We start from the raw sequence: 20004 nt of genomic DNA on the forward strand, positions 1-20004 counted from the left end.
GACCCAAAAATGAGAAGCAGCCAGACTTGTTCTGATGGGCCACCAATGGGCACTTCTGGGGTCCTGAAAAGACTTCTTCCCATCAGGTGCATTGTTTCTTTGATGTGAAGTTCTAGAGCAGGGAGTAGGTTCCTCTGGGGAATTTGGAAAAGGGGAGACACACTGTTCTCACATCAGTTTTAAAGCTTTGCTGTTCATGCCTCATCACCAAGGTGACCCCAGAAATCCCCTGCCGAGTCCATGCAATGGAAACTTCTCGTCATTTTCCCAGCTGTATTCTCTTCCCTGCTCTTTGACTGACTGCTCTCTGCCTCCTGTAACTCAGCATCCTCTTTGGCCTGCCCCACCTGCAACTGACATGGCATGGAAGGACCCCATGTTCTCAAAAACACTGCCACTTCACCCTCCTCAGAGAACCCTCAGGATCTGGCATTTCTACTCTGTGTATGCAGGAGTCCAGGAGGATCAGGCTCAGAAAGGTGAGCGCTCTGGGCGATGAGAGTGCACATATAGGAAGGAGGGGGAACCGTATGAATCAAGGCCCGGATGGTACAGCAGGACAGGTCACAGGGGTGCCCACAGAACAGGATATCTCACCACTCACACCCATCCCCCTCCTTCAGTGGGGGTTACTAAATGGGGCTTTGGGATCTCTCACCTTCTTTGCCCTGGCCTGTGGAATGGTGTTTTATGTTTATCCTTGTTTACTGTAGACCAAACATTGGTTTGGAAGCAGCTTCTAAGTCTTGCTCCTCTCTCTCACTGGTTAGTGGGCATTTGGATAAGGGAACTGTAGGGCTTAGACCAGTCTAGGGTCTTATGTGACCAGCTGCAGAGTAAGTACCTCTAAGCTATCCATGGTCCCCTGCCAGGTCTACAGACTGCAGAGAGCACCGCTCTCATGGGTTCATGTGTACCCTGTCTGGTGGCCTCGTTCTGTGTGTTTAGCGTCTGCCCAACGCATGGATGTGTTACATGCAGTTAATGGTGAGATCCTCATGCTGAAGCCAGCCTCTGTGCCCCAAAAAGTCATGGGCTGTGATCCAAGAATCTGGGAAGTAGAGTTCCTACCCTCAGGCTTGGGTGGCTCTTTGTTGCATTTTGTGTTATTCTGCAATATGATCATTCTAGTGATTCAATCCCTTTCAAGTTGAATTGTTTTCAGGTTGTTTTGTTTTCCTCTTCCAGAGACTTTTGTACATACTGTTGTCCTGAGTAACAGTATCTCTAAGCTGAGTTACCCTAATCGGAGCTACTGGAAGGTACCTGCTTTCAATGAATTCTGGTTTGGTCTTATTTTTTTAATCAAAAAAAAAAAGGAGAGAAAGAAAGAAAGACCACCCCCTATTCAGGCCAGCCAGTAATGAAACATCCCCTTAACCAGAAGCAAAGGCCCTGGGAGGAGCAAGGCCTGTCACTGGAGCAGGGGCACTGTCCTCAGAGGCGGACTTTGCTCAGGGATGGCGCACAGTGACTGTGGGGGCTTAACTCCGGTAACCCTTTGGTTTGATTTCTTTTCATTCTTGATGGGCAAAAAGCCTCCTTTAAAAAACATTATTCTTAAGAAACCTGGGAGAGAAAAAAATGCCAATGAGAGGAAGACAAAGAAAAATTAGAGGCAGTACATTCCATATTTTAGAACTTTAGCTTTCCAGACAGTCCAATTTTGCTTTGTTTACAAATTCATCTTACAGTACAAGGTGAAGCCAAACGGTACAAAGCCCACAGAATTGAAAAGCCATTCATATTTATCATTCAATTTTTTGATCTTCAAATGTTATGAATTCTCCAAAAAGGTAACGGAACAGATATCCCTCTGGTCTCACTTTATAGACAGGGAAATTACCAAAAGAAAAATCTTGGCTCTACCATCTCTACTTACAGAAGGTAAAACACTTAACAGAGACAGATTTCTGTTGGAGTTAGACTAGATTTCTTTTCACAGCCCTTAATCTCACGAGGTGAGAAGGAGTGGAAGTTGCCAAGTTGTTGGCTACCAGACCCATCAGTCTGTTTAACTCTGGCTAAAAGCAGAGAATAATGGGCAAGTTACCAAGTTTCCCCTACAGCTCTGGCGTGCATTCTGAAATTGTGGAAGATCCTCATGTAACACACACGCTGTAACCTGCATTTGTCACACAGTCCAGGGCACACAGAGCATTGTGATTCTTCACCGTCCGCAGAGACACCACCAAAAATTAGGACTAAAAACTAAAGGTAGTTTAGTTTTTCAGATGGATTTTCGCTCTGCCAAACTCAATAGTTCGTTCCCTCCCACCCCTCAAATCATTTAAGTAAAATGTTCTTCCAATAAACATAAATTGAGCTCTTTCTCTGTTATCCATCACATTCTGCCAGTTCTTTAAAACTGGAATATGGTACTAGGTACAGAAGGCGAAAGGGGAAAGAAAGCCCCAAGTGCTCTAAGGATGCGCTTATAAGTAGTGTGGGGTTATCACCGCTGTCTACTTACTCTCCCATTCTAGGACACAGGGTGAAGAGATCACCTGGCTTCCCTCTAAAGCCCTGAACATTAGCATCACTGAGGAGGAAATATTTGTCCTTAAAAATAAATGTAGGTTCCCCGGCTTGTTCTCTTTGGCTGCCACATTTGGAGCCTGAGTGGAGGCCCTTCAAATTAACACTGGTTCTGTAGGGGCTGCCCAGTCAGGGTGCAACAGGATCAGACCCAGGATCAAGTCAGCCAGGGGCAGAAGGGCATGGTGGCCCTACGGGGAGAATGCCCTGTATTTTCAGTTAACTTTCTAAATTGTTATCTATTTAGCTACAGCCTGAGTCAGGTCTACAATGGCCACTATTTAGAAAAAACCTTAAATCAGTGATGTAAGCACGTCGATTTGAAATATATCCAAACATCATTAAGCCTCTGGGTCATAAAACTTGGTCCCTGAACTAACAGGAGTATCTTACTCATTAATGACTAGGTTTGTTCCAAACGGCCCCTGCTGACACACGATCCTTTTGTGTGGCACAATAAATCTGGTAATAGCAGAACAATAGCATGGCTTTTAAATAAGGTAATTTTACAATTCTTTAAGATGCTGGTTTGCTTCTTATAATGTGTTGTGTGGATTACAGTACTTAGGGTCCACATTCACTTTAAAAGATTTCTGTATTTTAATGCAAATCTAAGGATCACCCCCTTTCTTAGTTTACAGACGATTCGAACTTTGTAAAACATAAATAACCTACTACTCTACACATCTGAAGCCCTTTGTAATACTCACTTTTTTTTCCTAATTTGAAAATAACTTATTTATACATTAAACATTAGAGCGGAGTGTAAACATGGATGTCAATCACCCTTTTAGTTTCACAAATTCGCTTTTAAGCTTTCATCAACAGGCATATTTTCTTAACCTACCATGATCTCAAATGAGATAAAATATCCTTCTTCAAAAATTGTTACCAATATTTATTAAAAAGTGCAATTCAAAAGTTAGCTGGGCAAGCACATCATTGCAAATCACAAAAAAGGGTGAAAAAACCAAAACCCCCAAACAAAACCACATGAAATACAAACAAAACAAAAAGGTTAAAAAAAAAAAGTGTGCTGAGGAATGCACCCAAAAAGACAAGGAAATGAGAAGTCAAAGCTAGAACTCTATCCAGATGTTGCTGTTCTTTCCAAGTGCAAAAGAAGGTGGTGAGGAGAGACCAGCAGCCTCCACCACCGAGTTCTGGCTCTGGGTCCAAATACTACTTTAATATCAGATAATTCATCAGGGAAGTTATAAAAATATCCTATATACATGTGCACATTTGAGGCATTTAAAAAGTCATCAGAAGCTTAAAGTTTAGTGTCTCAGCCGTTTCAGCTACTTAAACTCAATTAAAGCATCTATCATTTAAATTTGGATTGGCTCAGTTATTTGACTGCAGATGATAAAATCAAGTTGTCTTCTTAGGGGAAAAAAAAGAACCAAGTTCACCTACACATCCTTGCCGTGACCCACAGGGTAAGAGAAGTCTGGCCCAGAGCTAACCTTTTATGTCATTACGTTTCTGAATCAATGTAATAACTGTACTAACCACTCCCAACCCCAGCCCCCACCCCCAATGTAGAGTGCCCTAGGAGTAAAAGAACTGTAATGAGGACAATCTGGTATCCAAATCTATTCAAGTGTGTTACTGAGCTGTTTAGCAACAACATATGTAGGAATTACCCTCAAAACGCAAGCTGCACCTCTGGGGAGGAAGCCCTGGTACAGCAACATCAAGTCGGCAAGGATCAGGAGCTGACCTCCGGCGACATCATCGACCCTTCCCTACGCTATGCCAATGCAGAGCCCTCTTGCTCTTTCTAATTGCTCCTGTCAGTTAAAGCCACAAGTTGTCAGCATCCCCAAGCCCCAGTGTGTTTCATTATTTTCCATTCGCTATTCTTACCACAAAAAAAAAAAAAAAAATGACCTGGAAAAGCAATTTTATCTTAGCATTTATCCCTGAAAAATGAAACACTGCATTTTCTGTCACAAACTGTTTCTGAGCCTTCTGTCCTCAATAATCATCAGCTCTCAGGGGCTAAGAAATGCTACAGCAATGGGAAACGAAACATACCCAGAAGCTTGCATTCCTGACAGGTTTCTTTTGATGGGACAGTGGCGCACTGTCTGAGCACAGGGAAGGGTCTGAGCAGAAGAAAAGAGCTGCCAAAGATGCATGGAATGAGCAACAGCAAAACACCAGTGAAGTCTGTGAGTCCCTCCTCAGCGAACGAGGTCCCGGAAAGCAAGGCAGCAGCTAGTTCTCCTCAGAACGGGCCAGGTGGCATGGGGCTTCTGTTGTCCAGCTGCAGCCAGGAGTGCAGACATCTATTTCCTCTTCCCACTGGCCCTTCCAGCGCTGGGATGGAGAAGCCGTGTCAATTGTGGGGTCACACAGAGAAAAGTCAGTGCAGCAGTATGTTTCCATGATAGGAATGTGAGTAGACGGCAATGTCACACGTGCTCAGCTTCTCCTCCTCCCCTCGGTTCATATGCAGGAGGAACTCGCACCCAGAGGCCCCACCGTCACAGCACTAAGAAGAGGATCAGCACAACCAACAGGACTGCAAAGAGGATGGCTATGGCACACCACTGGCGCCGATCTGGAAGGCAGGACATGGGGATTAGCTCTCACAGGGACTCCACGTTCCCCAAGAAACAGTTACATGGAATTTATGGCACACTTTGAAGCAGAAAAGGGGCAGAACGTGCAAATGACGGGGCCATGATCTTACACTTGCCTAGGTGCCTGATACTCTAATGCTGCTCTGTTCTTGGCCTGCACTTCGCATGCAGTCACAATTTTGCCAGTCCCCTGAAAATGTCTCGTAATAATTACATGCTTTGTGTCTCAAGTCTTTAATTACAATCTGCGGATCTTAGCTTTCTGCTGGTGGTTAGCATATCCTCAAAAAAGGTGTTGGCACTGGTGTTACAGAACAAAGCCTGCCTGCTTTAATATCCCATAAAAGTCAAGTCATTTAATTAAACAATAATCACATTCTTTTCTCAATGAGCACAACGGGAGGAGGGAAAGGAGATGAAAGCTACTGCTGGTCACTTCAGGAAATAAATAGCTGAAAAAGCAAGCTCCAGTGAGACAGCATGATTAATTTCACATCACACCTAGTCAAGTAAGATTACTTAACTAGTAACTGTGTTAAAATACCTTATACAGTTCCTCTGTAAATGAAAGTGGAATGTTTTTTCTGAAACTTTCTGCCCTACCAACAATTTGGAACAGCAGGCACAGGAAACAAAGTGGCTAGAGTCCATCCAAATGGCTGAGAGCAGGGAGGCCCTGTGAGACAGAAGGGCCCAGACAGGCCCTGGGGGAGCCCTGCTGCAGCTCACAATCCTGTGGTCCCAACTCTACAACAGCTGCCCCGCAGGGTTGTTGTGAGAATTAAACAACACAAACCCTGTCATACACACACTGTGCAGTGCCCAAACCTAGGGCATAGTGGATGCTGTCAACATCAGGATGCTTCCTTAATTTGGAGACATGCAGAAAAAATGAGCAGTCTTTCCACTGATGAGTTTTGGCATCTTCCACAAAGGGGCCGACTGATAACAGAATTCACAGAATTCATGAAAACGCAGTTCAACCACTAGGAATAAGAGTTCCATTTAAATAGAAATATAAAGACATATTGATTCACTGAAGTGTCTTTGAAAGCCCACTGATTTTAGCACACTATAGCTATTGATAATCACATTGCAAAAAGATCTCAGTCTATGAAAATGAACTGCTAAACTCTCCAAAAGGCAAAACATGTACTTAAAATTATTTTAAATATTATGGATATCAAAGTCTTAGAACTGGACAAGAGAACTGCCACCAAATTATAAGTAAAGCAAGTACCTTCTAAGTGGTGATCACCTTGGTCTACCTCAGACATACTAGAAACTCATTTAGTTAACTCTGTGAGTGGGACGCAGACCCCAGATCCATCACTCCCTGTTCTCAGGTGGGACTGTTCCAAAGGTCTAGGGGAGGCAGAGCTGGCTTACTGCAGGTCACACTTTGACCTGTTTATTACTTCAATGGTCAAGAAAACTTTTACAGCTGGCATTCTCTCACCTGATAAAAAATGTTAAATTTTTAATTTCCAGCCAAGTATGTAAGAAGCTTAGAAGTCATCATTCTGTCGTAACAAGTAAAATCTGAACAAACTGAAAAGCAACATCTCTTCTTAGATCCGTCAGTGAAGTGAGGTCACATGGTAACCTGCTGCCCCTAAAACTGCAGAAACCTACAGGTGCATACAGAGAATCACAGCTTATCAGAGCAGAAACCCACGAAGCAACAAACTCCATAGGAACCAGCATCCCGGTAGGAAAAGCTTAACTTTAATTGATGAGTCACTGAAGGCTCAGGGTGGACAAGTCTGAGATGAAAAAACAAACAAACAAAAAAAACACTCCAAGGGGACCCAGGCGAAGGGGATCCCCACACTTCTGTGGGTTTTACCTCCAGGAGCTTGACCAGGTTCTCAGCAAATATTGGGGAAAATCCTCTCATGCTTCCAGCAGGCGGAGGGGAAAAAGAACCATTATGAAATACTCCAGAGTACTCTGTTCTAAACAAAAGTCTGACCTCAAAAGAAACTAACCAGAATCTAACTAACCTGGGGGAAGGAAAATACTCAACTCCAGTCTTCTCTAGCCATCCAATTCCACCTAACAGTGGAAAACTGGGAAGCACTGGTGAAGTTCACAGGCCAGGGGCACAGGCTCACCAGAACCTAAGACCTAATCATAGGACTAGAAATTGCCAACCCCCGACCTCACCACCCCATCTATGGTAAAAGTCTATTTACCACAGTTCCTTTTACCCAGTATATCAAGTCCACTTTTCAACAAAAAGTTATAAGGGACACTAAAAGGAAAAAGCAACAGTCCAAAGAAACTGAAAATGCATCGGACCCAGAGTCAGATACAGCAGGAATGCTGGAATTATCAGAAGAGGAATTTTTTAAACTGTGGTTAATATGCTACAGGCTTTAATGGAAAAAGTAAACAACATGCAAGAACACATGGATAATGTAGGCAGAGACACGGAAATTCTAAAACGAAAAAAAAATAGAGATCAAGAAGACTAACACAGATGAAGAATGCCCCTGATGGGCTCATTAGTAGGCTAAACACAGAGAAGGAAAGATCTCTGAGCTTCACACAATTTGTCAACAGAAACCTGAAAAAAGAAAAAAAGACTAAAAAAAAAATTGGCACAGAATATTCCCAAAATGTGGAACAACTATAAGACTTACCATAACATCAATCAAGACAATGTAGTATTAGGAAAATAGACAAACAGATCAATGGAACAGACAGTCCAGAAATAGACTGATATAAATACAGTCAACGGATCTTTCACAAAGGAGCAAGTGCAATACAACAGAGCAAAGAGAGTCTTTTCAACAAATGGTGCTGAAACAACTGGACATCCATGCCAAAAAAATGAAGCTGGACGCAGACTTTACACCTTAACAAAAATTAATTCAAAATGTATCCACAGACCTAAATGTAAAATGCAAAACTATCAAACTCCTGGAAGAAAACACAGGAGAAAACCTAGATGACCTTGGATATGGCAATGACTTTTTAGATACAACACCAAAGGCACTATATATCCATGAAATAAATAATTGAAATCGGGATGTCATTAAAACTAAAAACTTAATGCTCTGTAGAAGTCACTGTCGAAGGAATGAGAAGACAAGCCACAGACTGGGGTAGAATATTTGCAAAAGATTCATCTGATAAAGGACTTGTCCAGAATGTATTATACAAAGAATTTTTAAAACTCACCAGTATGAAAACTAACATTGATTTTAAAAATGGGCAAAAGACCTGAACAGACACCTCATCAAAGCCACTGTGCCGCTGGGCACAGTGGCTCACACCTGTAATCTCAGCACTTTGGGAAGCCAAGGCAGGCGGATCACCTGAGGCTAAGAGTTCAAGAACAGCCTGGCCAACATGGTGAAACCCTCTCTTTACTAAATATACAAAAATTAGCTGGGCGCAGTGGTGAAGGCCTGTAATCCCAGCTACTCGGGAGGCTGAGGCACGAGAATCACTTGAACCTGGACGGCAGAAGTTGCAGTGAGCTGAGATCGCACTCTGCACTCTAGCCTAGGTGACAGAGTCAGACTCTGTCTCAAAAAAAAACAAAAAACAAAAAGAAAGAAAAACCATGAAAGAGATGCCAGGGAAGCATATGAAAAGATGTTCAATATTAGATGTCACTGGGGAAATACAAATTAAAACAAGAAACAATACACACCTATTAGAATGGTCAAAACCCCAAACAGTGACAACACCACATGCTAGCAAGGATGTGGAGCAATAGGAACTCCTAGTGGGAATTCCAACTGGTACAGCCACTTTGTAAGACAGGTTGGCAGTTTCTTACAAAACCCAAACATGCTCTTACCATAACCATTCAGCAATCACATACCTTGTCACTTATCCAAATGAACTTAAAAACTTATGTCCATATAAAAATCTGCACTTTTCTGTTTTTTTTTTTTTTTTTTTTTTTTTGAGACAGAGTCTCCCTCTGTCACCCAGGCTGGAGTGCAGTGGTGCGATCTCGGCTCACTGCAACCTCGGCCTCCTGGGTTCAAGCGATTCTCCTGCCTCAGCCTCCCAAGTAGCTGGGGTTATAGGCACATGCCACCACGCCTGGCTAATTTGCACACGGGGGTTTACAGCAGTTTTATTCATCATTGACAAAACTTGCAAGCAAACAAGATGTCCTTCAGTAGGTAAATGGATAAATTGTGGTACATTCAGACAATCGAATATTATTCAGTGTTAAAACAGAAATAAGCTATCAAGCCATGAAAAAGCACAGTGGAAACTTAGATGCACATTGCTAAGTGAGAGAAGTCAATCTGAAAAGGATCTGTGATATATGATTCCAACCATATGCATGCTGGAAAAGCAAAACTATGGAGACAGTCAAAGGATCAGTAGTTGGGGGATTAGGGGAAAGGAGGGATAAACAGGTGGAACACAGGATTTTTAGGGCAGTGAAACTGCTCTGTGTGACGCTACAATGATGGATACATGTCATTTATACATTTGTTCAAACCCACAGAACGTACAATACCAAGAGTGAATCCCAATGTAAACAATGGTCTTTGCAGATGATCAATGATGTGTTAGTGTAGGCTGACTGTAACAAATGTAACACCGTGATGCTGGATATCAATAGTCAGGGAGGTTATGCGTGGGGGAAGGGGGCTATATGGGAACTCTCTCTACTTCCTGCTCAATTTTGCTAGGAAGGTAAAACTGTTCTAAAATAGTTTATTAATTTTTTAAAAGATTAAAATGCTTACAGTAATTTAAACCCACTTTGCTAAAATGATTAGTTGTGATTCTTTCAGGATGAAAACAGAGAACGTATTCCTTCTCAACCCCTCCCTCAACCTCACACACTCCTATGTTTACCCCCTTTCCTCAGGCATCTCGCCATTTTCAGCACCAGATTTCCAACACTGAACCAGATTTCCACTTTTTGGCTTTCCATCAGCCTCGACTCACGCCCCCTACCACCCTCCAATCACTTTCTCTTCCACAGCTGTATTAAGTAGGAATTTTCACCAAGGAGAAGCATATACCACACAAGCCAGCACAACACGAGGATGCTCTTTTAAAGCCGTTTCCTCTGAAGTGGCTACGCTGCCTCTATGAAGCATGAACTAGGTAACCCCAGGAAGCTGTTACCCCAGCAGACTTCTCAGCACTTCCCACAGAGGCTTCATGCATAGAAGGAACGGGTACTAACCACAGGGGCTTTTGTGACCTCAAGTGGAAAGTTTTAAGCAGCATTGCAAGCTCAGGACCTGCCTCAAAAAGTCAGAGGGGAACAAAAGACTCCAATGGTAGTTTTTTCTCTCTCTCAAAATATTTTTCTCCCCTAAAGAGAAAAGATGAATGGAATGTCAGAAAGTGAGAGGGAAAAAATTCTCAGTATCTACTTAAAATAAAATACTTCTGTGGCTAAGAGAATACAATCAGTGTCTCTCTTGGGTCATTCAAAAAAGTAAACGTGGAGTCTTGGTTGGTTTCTCCCCATGAAGCAGACAGCCATGGGGAGTGGAGATGGTCTGCCGCTGAAGAATCATGAGGCCTGTGTGTCCATAACTACGTAATCACACTTCGCTGTGCCTCTGTAGGATTTCTTTATGTACAGGTTTGATCACAAAGCAGTGAACTTCTGCAAAAATTATGGAGCAGAGCAGAGACCAATACAAATTGCTTGTTTGTCAAACTGAAGCAGAAAGCACCAAGCAGGAGGAGATCCTTAGGGAGTATTTCTTTGGGTAGCAAGCAAAGATTAAAATGAAAACACAAGCAACCTGTCAAAAGTGAAGCACCATTCAGGATAAATGCTCTGTTTCCTGGCTCTTTTTCTTATACAAATATAACCAAAGTTATTACATTGCTTCCCCAATTTTTCTTTCGGGAAAAGTAGAATAAAGCATAAGCAAACTTCAGTGCTATTTATACACACTGGGCCACTTCTCACAATGCAAGTACTTTTCTAAATTATTCATACCCAGAATGCTAGGAAACAAAGACAGTGCATCTTTGTTCACTTGCTCTTCCCCAAACAGAACTGGTGCTGAAGTAGCTACTTGACTTTGCAACTAATACATACATGAGTGAGAGGCCTGGAGGTTAAACTGGTTATACAATTCTTCATTAAAACACTTTTTTTTTTTTTTTTTTAAGTAGAGGGGAGAAGGTAGAAGAAGAGAACAGAGGGAATCAGAAAAGACTTTGCAAACCCTTCTCTAAATGTGTGACAGATGAACTAAGCTGGTGCCTGCTTCCCATATATGCACAGTTTCAGGCAATGAAGAGCCTGCTAGAAACAAAGATACTTGTCCCTAGAGAGAAAGAAGAAAATGACTCTAGATAGGAGCTTCTCTTTGTTTTAGATATAATAGGTCCTTTGCCCCTTGGGGCCATTGCAATTTTTCTTGCCTTACAATTTCTTAAAAACATTTACTAAGTCAATAATACATGGTAAATGCAGTTAAGCACTTCCACTTTATTGGTGTTTCATTTAATCCTCACGATTACCTGGCGAGGTAGGACTCAACCTATTTTTATAGATAAGAAACTGAACCCTAGAGAACTGTTATGTAACCTGACTATGCGTTAAACTTCTAAAAAGTAAACGTGCATATGTATTTAAATCTTGCCTCAAAAAGCTAACCTATTAGACCTTATAACATGTACCTGACAGGAGGAAACCAACAGAAGAATGAGGTGTCAAGAAACAGGGGATATTCTAATGCAAGGGAGGTGTTCTACAGTCGGGGAACATCCAGATTACCTTAAGGAGCATCTCAGTTTCTCCTTCCACCAAGCCACCCCCACCAGATAAAGAAAAGATATTGGATTTTTAAAAATTTAAAATATATTATTTCCCATGTAAAGAGTCACTGGAACATATCTTATACAGTAACTAATCAGAAAATTGTTTCTTCATCCTCATCCTGGTGCAAATTTGCTGAAATATTTCAGTATTGATTCAAATATAACAATTTAAAATAGATCCACACATGCCATCTTATTCTGAAGTAGTAGGTGTCTTTCTATCAATGAAAGAATGTCCAGGAGAAACAGTAACTGACTTAACTGTTGTTTTAAATAAGTTCCCTATTTTGGCAAGGAAATCTTAAAACAGTAAAATAAAGAAGGATTTTGTAATTGCAAACAAAGTTACTCTACTGGGTCGGGCGCAGTGGCTCACGCCTATAATCCCAGCATTTTGGGAGGCTGAGGCGGGTGGATCACAAGGTCAGGAGATCGAAAGCATCCTGGCTAACACAGTGAAACCCCATCTCTACTAAAAATACAAAAAATTAGCCAGGCGTGGTGGCGGGCGCCTGTAGTCCCAGCTACTCAGGAGGCTGAGGCAGAAGAATGGCATGAACCTGGGAGGTGGAGCTTGCGGTGAGCTGAGATTACACCACTGCACTCCAGCCTGGGTGAAAGAGTGAGACTCTGTCTCAAAAAAAAAAAAAAAGAGAAAGGGATCTATAAAAAGTAAGAAAGGGATCTGGATGGGCATAACTATGAGACAACGCCCCCAAGACAGAGTTCTAGAATTAAGTACAAATGCTTAAGCTTTAAACACCATACATACCACTGGTCATATGAGATACTTTTGCAAGTTTCTTCATCACATTGTCCAGTCGGGACTGAGTGCTCTCCAATTCATGAGAGAAATCTTCCAACATACTAGAGAGAAGCAGACACAGAAGGTCGCTGGTAAGCATGAAGCCTTGGCAGTGCACATGCACTGGGTTAACAGGACTAGGCCTCCATTTTAGCACACAAAATGGGCAACGTTGGGTTTCAGGACCTCACTCTATTATCCAAAATCCTTGGGACAAGATAGGATTTTGATTTTGGAATTCTTGGGATTTAAAAAAAGCCTAAATTACATATGCTCTGCATTAGTCAATACCGTCAGGAGGGTCTGGGGCAGTCCCCGTAATCAGATACTTAATATTTCTGCAGAAAAAACTATGAGGAGTCAGAGTTGGAGTCAGTTCAGGTGAGGTTTTTCTGTAACATGAGCTTGCTGCAAATTTAAAGAAAAAATTTTTAAAAAAATGAAAGGAGATTTCTTTAGAGCTTTCTAGATTTCAGAACTGCAGACAAGGCAGTGTGGACCTGTCTATACAATAACACAAACTCAGTGGCAGTGCAGTGTGGTAGAAACAATGCTATCTGAGGCAGACAACCAGGCTTTGCCACTTGTTTACACTGTTACCTTGGACGACATACCCTACAGCTCTTTGGGACTGTTTCCTCACCTGTAAAACAGGGCAATCCTATCAGCCCAACTTCCCTCACATGACTCTTGTGAGAACCAGGTAAATACACAAAAACACTTTATGTCAATATGAGTTAAGGAATGTACTTTAATAAAATAACCTCCTGTAAAGCACTATGTGCTTTATTATAAACCCAGAAGACCTCAGCACTAACATCCCTGATGGGGTGTGTGAGAGTGTGTGTGTGCATGCACACACGCATCTCCCCATCTGTCCTCACAGAGAAACCAGTATTTCCCACTAGGAAAACTGACTCCAGCAGGCTTACACTATTTGCTGTCCAACGTGCAGCTGGGAAAGAAAACCCCAAAATACTATTTCAGCAGTGCCTATTTTATAAGTCACTAAATATTCCAGACTTTTCAACTTTTGACCGGTAAATGATTATTCTGAGGCTAGAATGTAATATACCAATTAGTACTAACAGTCTTACTAAAAAGGCTATATTAACTCTGATAGCATCAATGGCAGTTAGAAACTGCTGGTCTTAATCTGTGCCCAACTAGACACCTGACAGTCTTGCAGGATTCAGGGCAACCAACTCTTCATTAAATCAACTATTACATGAACTCCACATTGACAACTAAAACAAGTCTTTGTCCCTTACCTAAATTTTCAAATTAAAACATATTTAGCTCATTTTAGATCCTGGCAGCATCTTGGTGCTGCAGTTGGCAGGCCTATCCAGACAGGGTCAAACTCTGAAAAGCGAGCACTACCTTTCTGCACTGGGTGTGACTTTTCATACTGAAGACAAAACGGGCACATCATCCCCCCTTCAGTCCATGGACACTTACCAACCAAGCTGCTAGCCCAAATCTATCTCAGTACCATTCAACAAAAATATGAATCATGTACACCATTTTACATTTTCTAGTAGCCACATTTTTAAAAATTTCAAAAGAAACAGGTGAAATTAATTCTGTTGTATTTAGCCTAATACAGCCAAAATACTATCATTTCAACATGTAATATAAAAATTATTAATAAGCTATTTTACATTTTTCCATACTAAGTCTTCAAAATCCAGTAAGCATTTTATCTCTGGAGCACATCTCAATTCAGACTAGCCACATAAAACTTACTTAACAGCCAGCCACATGTGGCTAGTAGCTATTATACTAGATAGCACAGGTCTAAGTCCAAATCCCACGCTTTTTCCCATTTATCTGTTATTTCTACCTTTTTAGAGACAGGGTCTCCTCTGTCACCCAGGTTGGAGTACAACCTGGAGGTGCCATCATAGCTCACTGCAGCCTCAAACACCTGGGCTTAAGTAATTCTCCCACCTCAGCCTCCTTCCCTAGTACTTGGGACTACAAGTGTGAACCACCATGCCCTTAAAACAGACCCCTTTACTATTGTTCTAGTGAGCTGTGGATAGGGAGTGGAGGTAGGGGTGTGTCAATTCACCATCTTTAACTGGAAGTCCCTCAGACTCTATGACCCACTGCCCAGCCAGGCTGCTTCATCAACAGAGAAGCTCAGGCCATTAGTCCCTTCCCCTCCTCAAACTGAACTTTAGGGTCAGGACCCATTTTAGATAGACATGAAACAGATTCTGGCTACTCCAGCTTCCTGCCTGGTCTCCCTACCTGGCTCCATTGCAGCACATCATCTAAATCACACCTAATCACACCATCACTCCTAACCTCACCTCCACGTGGTCATCATGCTCAGAATAAGTAGTCGTACCTCCTGACCATGCTGACAAGGCCTTCCCTGGTTTGTTCTCTGCCTCCAGACACATGGAACCTCCCTGCTCCATGCATGTGTGCACGTCTCCATCTTCACAGATGCACTTTCTTCCTCCTTGTCTATGCTCCCCACACCACCTGCCTCCACACCAACTCTCACCTCACCTGGCTAACATCCACACATCCTTCAGACTTCAGTTAAACCCCTCTTCCTCAGGGACCTTGGGCTAAGTCAGGGGTCTCCAGGCAGCATGTACTGGCCCCATCACAGGGGCCCTCCCACGTCACTGCCATCATCTAATGACCCCTCACCACTCACACAATGTCTGTTCTACCCAGCAAGCGGCAAACTCTTTGGCAGAGATGGGATGTCTTGTCTGCTCTGTTCCCTTCTACATCCCTTGGCTTCCAGAAGGCCTGGTGTAGAACAGGGGCCCATTAAGAATTTATAATGAATCAATGTGTCATGATAAACGTAATATCAAGACAGAAAAGTTTCTGAAATATCCTGGTGGACTGTTTTATTATTTTTCTCTTTAAAAAGATTTATAAAATGATAAAGGTATCCTGTGGCAGCATTTAAGAATGCGGTTTTTGCCATCAAACTACTGAGTGCAAAGGGACTGTTCATAAGGAAAACAAACTGAGGTTATGTTTTGTTTTATTTTCTGAGAGGAAAGAGTTTTGTTAACTGGCGTTAAATTTGTAAGTTTTAAAAACAACAACAACAACAAAAAAAACCAAAGTTACCATAATTTAAGATGCAAAGCAGAGTGTTTGCTCAGTGTAGCGGGAAAGTCATGGGATGATACAGTCAGCTCAAAATCCCCACAGGTTACAGAGGCTTCTCTGTTTCACATTCCCATTCATAACTATACTTCGAGTATCTGCTCAGAGAAATCTGTGTCTGTTTTTGGAGGTGTTTAAAAATAACAACAACTTTGCCTAAAGCCTGTAGTAAAATTTACGAAGCAGATTTGCTTCTTTTGGGGAGGCTAGTCTGCAAAACAGAATAAAAATGCAGCTATGAATAAAACAGCTTTTGATCTTACCAGCCACGTAGCTGCCAGGCTTTTTAGGGGTCTCGTAGGATGGCTTTACCCCTGAATTTCACTGCAGCGAGAGGGGTGTCTCAATACTCACACTGCCTGTTCCTCCAGCTCCCCTCCGATGCGCTGGGACATGTTCTTCAGCACCCCGATGCTGCCAGAGACCAGCTCCAACTGCTCATCCTGCTGTTCCACGATCAACTGGTGCCAGAGAAATGGGAAATAAGCAATTAAAATCCATCTTACCTGGTTCCAAGCCCAGCACTCTAGCAGCTGCTAGTTTCTTTGCCAACTTGGGACAATTCACATTCAGAAGCAAAGCCCAGAAATCAAAGGACCAGACCGTTGCCTCTGAGAACACACTGCTCAAAAGGCTGGATTGTCAAGCTACTGATATCTCCTGCTGATCCAACTTGTGAACAGTCAGCGGGGCTTGAAACCACCAAGAGAGATTTACTCTGGTTGGCTGACGTCCAATAATGGAGCAGACAATGGCTGAAAGCACACATGCAGATGACCACTGAGACGTGGGGATGTTTGGGAGGAGGAAGCCCATTGCCAAGATCAAGGTCTCAATCCACAACAGACTGCCACAGCTTAAATACAAGAGAGTCTGGCAAATCTCTGGATGTGGGGAACTATGCACACAGTCTCTCCTCCCTCTTCAAGGACAAACTAAAGGACGCCCTGTGGCAATAAGTTACCTCAAGGACAACTTCTGACTGACAAATATTTACTTTTAGTTGTGTTACATTCTCCTCACTTTCTATAGAAAAAAATTTTCCTGGGTTTAATAGCAATTTAAGTAAACAACTGGTTAAGCAGACATACTAATGTAAAGAACAAAAGAACATATAAACTACATGTATACATAAAACACAATATTTAAGAATCAATAGTTTCAATGGGTACATGCTCCTCAAATCCCCAGACACATTATCATTAACTTCCTTTTATTAATATAGCTACATATCAAAGGCAACACCAGACATAATCAACTTCATTTTCCTCCTACCCCTTAATCTACACAAAAGCAGTCAACTTTACATATAACAAAACCAACCAATAGGCCAGGCGCAGTAGCTCACACCTGTAATCCTAGCACTTTAGGAGGCTGAGGCAGGTGAATTGCCTGAGTTCAAGAGTTCGAGACCAGCCTGGGCAACAAGGTGAAACCCCATCTCTACTAAAACAGAAAAAAAAAAAATTAGCTGGGCGTGGCGGCGTGCGCCTGTAGTCCCAGCTACTCAGGAGGCTGAGGCAGGAGAACTGTCTGATCTCGGGAGGCAGAGTTTGCAGTGAGCCAAGATGGTGCCATTGCACTGCAGCCTGGTAACAGAGCAAGACTTTGTCTCAAAAAAAAAAAAAGAAACCAACCAATAATTTTCAATGAAAAAAATGAGAGATCTTTCTGAAAGTGTCTCTGCTGAGATGAACAAAGGTCTGTTTTTTCCTAAGAGAACTGAGCTTGGTTCTTTTTTTAGAGAAAGGGTCTTGCTCTGTCACCCAGGCTAGAGTGCAATGGCATGATCGAAGCTCACTGTAGCCTTGAACTCCTGGGCTCAAGGGATCCTCTGGCCTCAGCCTCCTGAGTAGCTGGGACTAAAGGTGCGAGCCACCATGTCTGGCTGAGCTTGGTTCTCTTGAAGCAGTCATGCTGTGAAGATTTTGAAACCCTTTACATATGCAATCATTAAACACAATCAACACAGGACAAGCTCTGGCTTACCCTGTTTGTCACTAAACCACAAGACTCCATGGCTGGCAAAGGAACTAAGGGGGTGTCTTGTTTCCCACTGCCCTGTCCTAAGCCCGGGGTCCTCGGGGTACCTGCTGCTGTGCCTGCTGCTCCTCAATGAAATGAGAATTGGCTCGCTGGAGCTCTCGGTCCAGGCGCCCGTATTTATCTGCTGTTCCAGTGCTCCAGTTCTGGCTGCCACTGTCTCCCAGCAGTGCCTGTGTGAGCAGAACAACCAGAGGAGTCAGGAGAAACAATTACTATCACTGAACAAGTGATGCATCAAGAGTGATATAAAGAGTTTTCACATTTCTTATCTATTTTTCCCTGAGCAAGGCTTTTATGTAGTGGTGTAGGTTGGTGCCTGGGTGGTACAATTTAAGGAATTCCAGGAAGGGCCCTCTATGTCTTTAAGTTCTCCCAGTAGCCCTCACAATGGGCTTTGTCTCCTTAAAGTGCAAACAGATGCCTGCTAAATCAACAAACACCCATCTATATACTGTGTTATAACTGAAAAGCATTCAATCTCTTGTAAAAGAGCTCTTCCTGGTACCTGTGGAACTTCAACAACCCACAGGTTCCAGTCAACCTGATTCCAAATATCTAGAGTACTTTTTAAAGAAAAGTGTGACCCAGGGAAGTTTTGGGTTTTTTTGGTGGGGGGAAGGGGAGAGTTCTCTGGAATGACAAGAAGGTAAGCCATAGCCCTTCACACACAAATGCATAAGAACTATCAATGTCTGTTAAGTTTAATTCATGAATAGAATCTACGGTGCTTCAGGGTTTCCAGATGATGACTGGGGGTTACTTTACCCGGCAGGTATGACCACAAGGAATGCCTGACCCTGGCAACCTAGGCAAGGGCTGCCCTAAAGTCAGAGTTCTCCACCAGGGCTCCCGGACACCAGGGTCGGGTTTCCCAAGTATGAATTCAAGGAAGTTTGCAGCCATAAATGGGTAAGGTTGGGTATGTCTTCCTCACATGAAGAGGACAGGCACGAATGCGAGAGCTCAGTCTTGGCAGTTGGTTCTGACCAGACCCCCACACACCTTTCTGACTGGTCAAAATAACTGCTCACACCAGCCCCGCAGCCAGAGCCAGAAGACGCCAGCAACTAAGACTTTTTCCTTGTAGAGTTGCCAAATTTTCCTATCAGGTAATTTAAAAAAATTTCAGACACTATTGAAAGCCTGTCTGGTTAATTGGTTCTGTCTGAAAACCCTTCGAACAGCCCCATGACCTTCCTCCATGCTGACACTGACCTCTTCTCAGACTGCGAGGGGTGAACTCTATCAAATGGCCAGACTTCAGGGGCTAGGATGAGGGAAGCTCAGTTATTAGAAGCTTTTCTTACAAGAGCTTCCAGGGGCCCAGAGCTTCAGTCCAGTCAAGAGGCTGGATGGTGACTGTCTCTGGTGTAAAGCAGATCCAAGGCTTTTTGTGGGTGGCTCTGCCCTGACCTGGTCTTAGGGCTATCAAGACTGAAAAGATCCTGCTCGTTCCATTCTGATCCAGACTCTAAGGACCTCTATGGAAGACATGAGGAACTAATGACAATTTTTTTAGGGTCAGAAAAAGGCTATAACGCATCACTGGCCTAAGCACAGAGAACTGGGACACCACCAGGGCCCTGTGTGCTCCTGAGGTCACAGGGCTATTTTTCCTATGTTTTCCATGGTGTACACTTAGGCATAGCTAAGTATAGGGCAAATCATCCACATTTTATTGTAAAATAGCTTAAAGTTCATCGGTCTGACCCCACGTCTGTGATAATAGGATAGAGATTGAGAGAGGGCCCAAGGACTGGAAGATGCACCTGTGTGTGGGTGCCAGAGCAGGGTGCTGGTGAGGCAGGGAGCAGAACAGCGCCTGGTACCTGGCATGACGTGACAAGGCCCATGCCTGCTGGAGCACTCAGAGAGCCCTGGCCCTGCTTTTCCTTGAAAATTTGCGACTTGACATTTCACTCATGGCCTAAAACAAAATTCCAAGCCATACTTGGACAGGCAATATATAAATACATATATGTATATATATTTTATATAAATATGTGTATATATACACATTTATATATATAAATCTCAGGCACTATTACATGTTTATATAAGTTATAAAAATATTTATATATATTTATA

The 20004-nt window shown here is 42.8% G+C and overlaps 1 protein-coding gene across 1 annotated transcript in view; it reads right to left on the reverse strand.

The window, feature by feature from the left end:
* Window positions 1-1489: 1489 nt before the first annotated feature.
* The window catches only part of STX6 (syntaxin 6), a 49882-nt gene continuing 31367 nt past the window's right edge, over window positions 1490-20004 (reverse strand). The window contains exons 5-8 of the mRNA XM_017888819.1: window positions 17961-18086; window positions 16225-16331; window positions 12688-12782; window positions 1490-5110 (exon numbers count right to left, since the gene is read on the reverse strand). Coding sequence (XP_017744308.1) covers window positions 5034-5110; window positions 12688-12782; window positions 16225-16331; window positions 17961-18086 — 405 coding nt within the window. The 3' untranslated portion in view covers window positions 1490-5033. The remainder of the gene's footprint in view (window positions 5111-12687; window positions 12783-16224; window positions 16332-17960; window positions 18087-20004) is intronic.

This window comes from Rhinopithecus bieti, unplaced genomic scaffold (assembly GCF_001698545.2).
Source record: "Rhinopithecus bieti isolate Rb0 unplaced genomic scaffold, ASM169854v2 scaffold_15676, whole genome shotgun sequence".
NCBI classification, from domain to species: domain Eukaryota; kingdom Metazoa; phylum Chordata; class Mammalia; order Primates; family Cercopithecidae; genus Rhinopithecus; species Rhinopithecus bieti.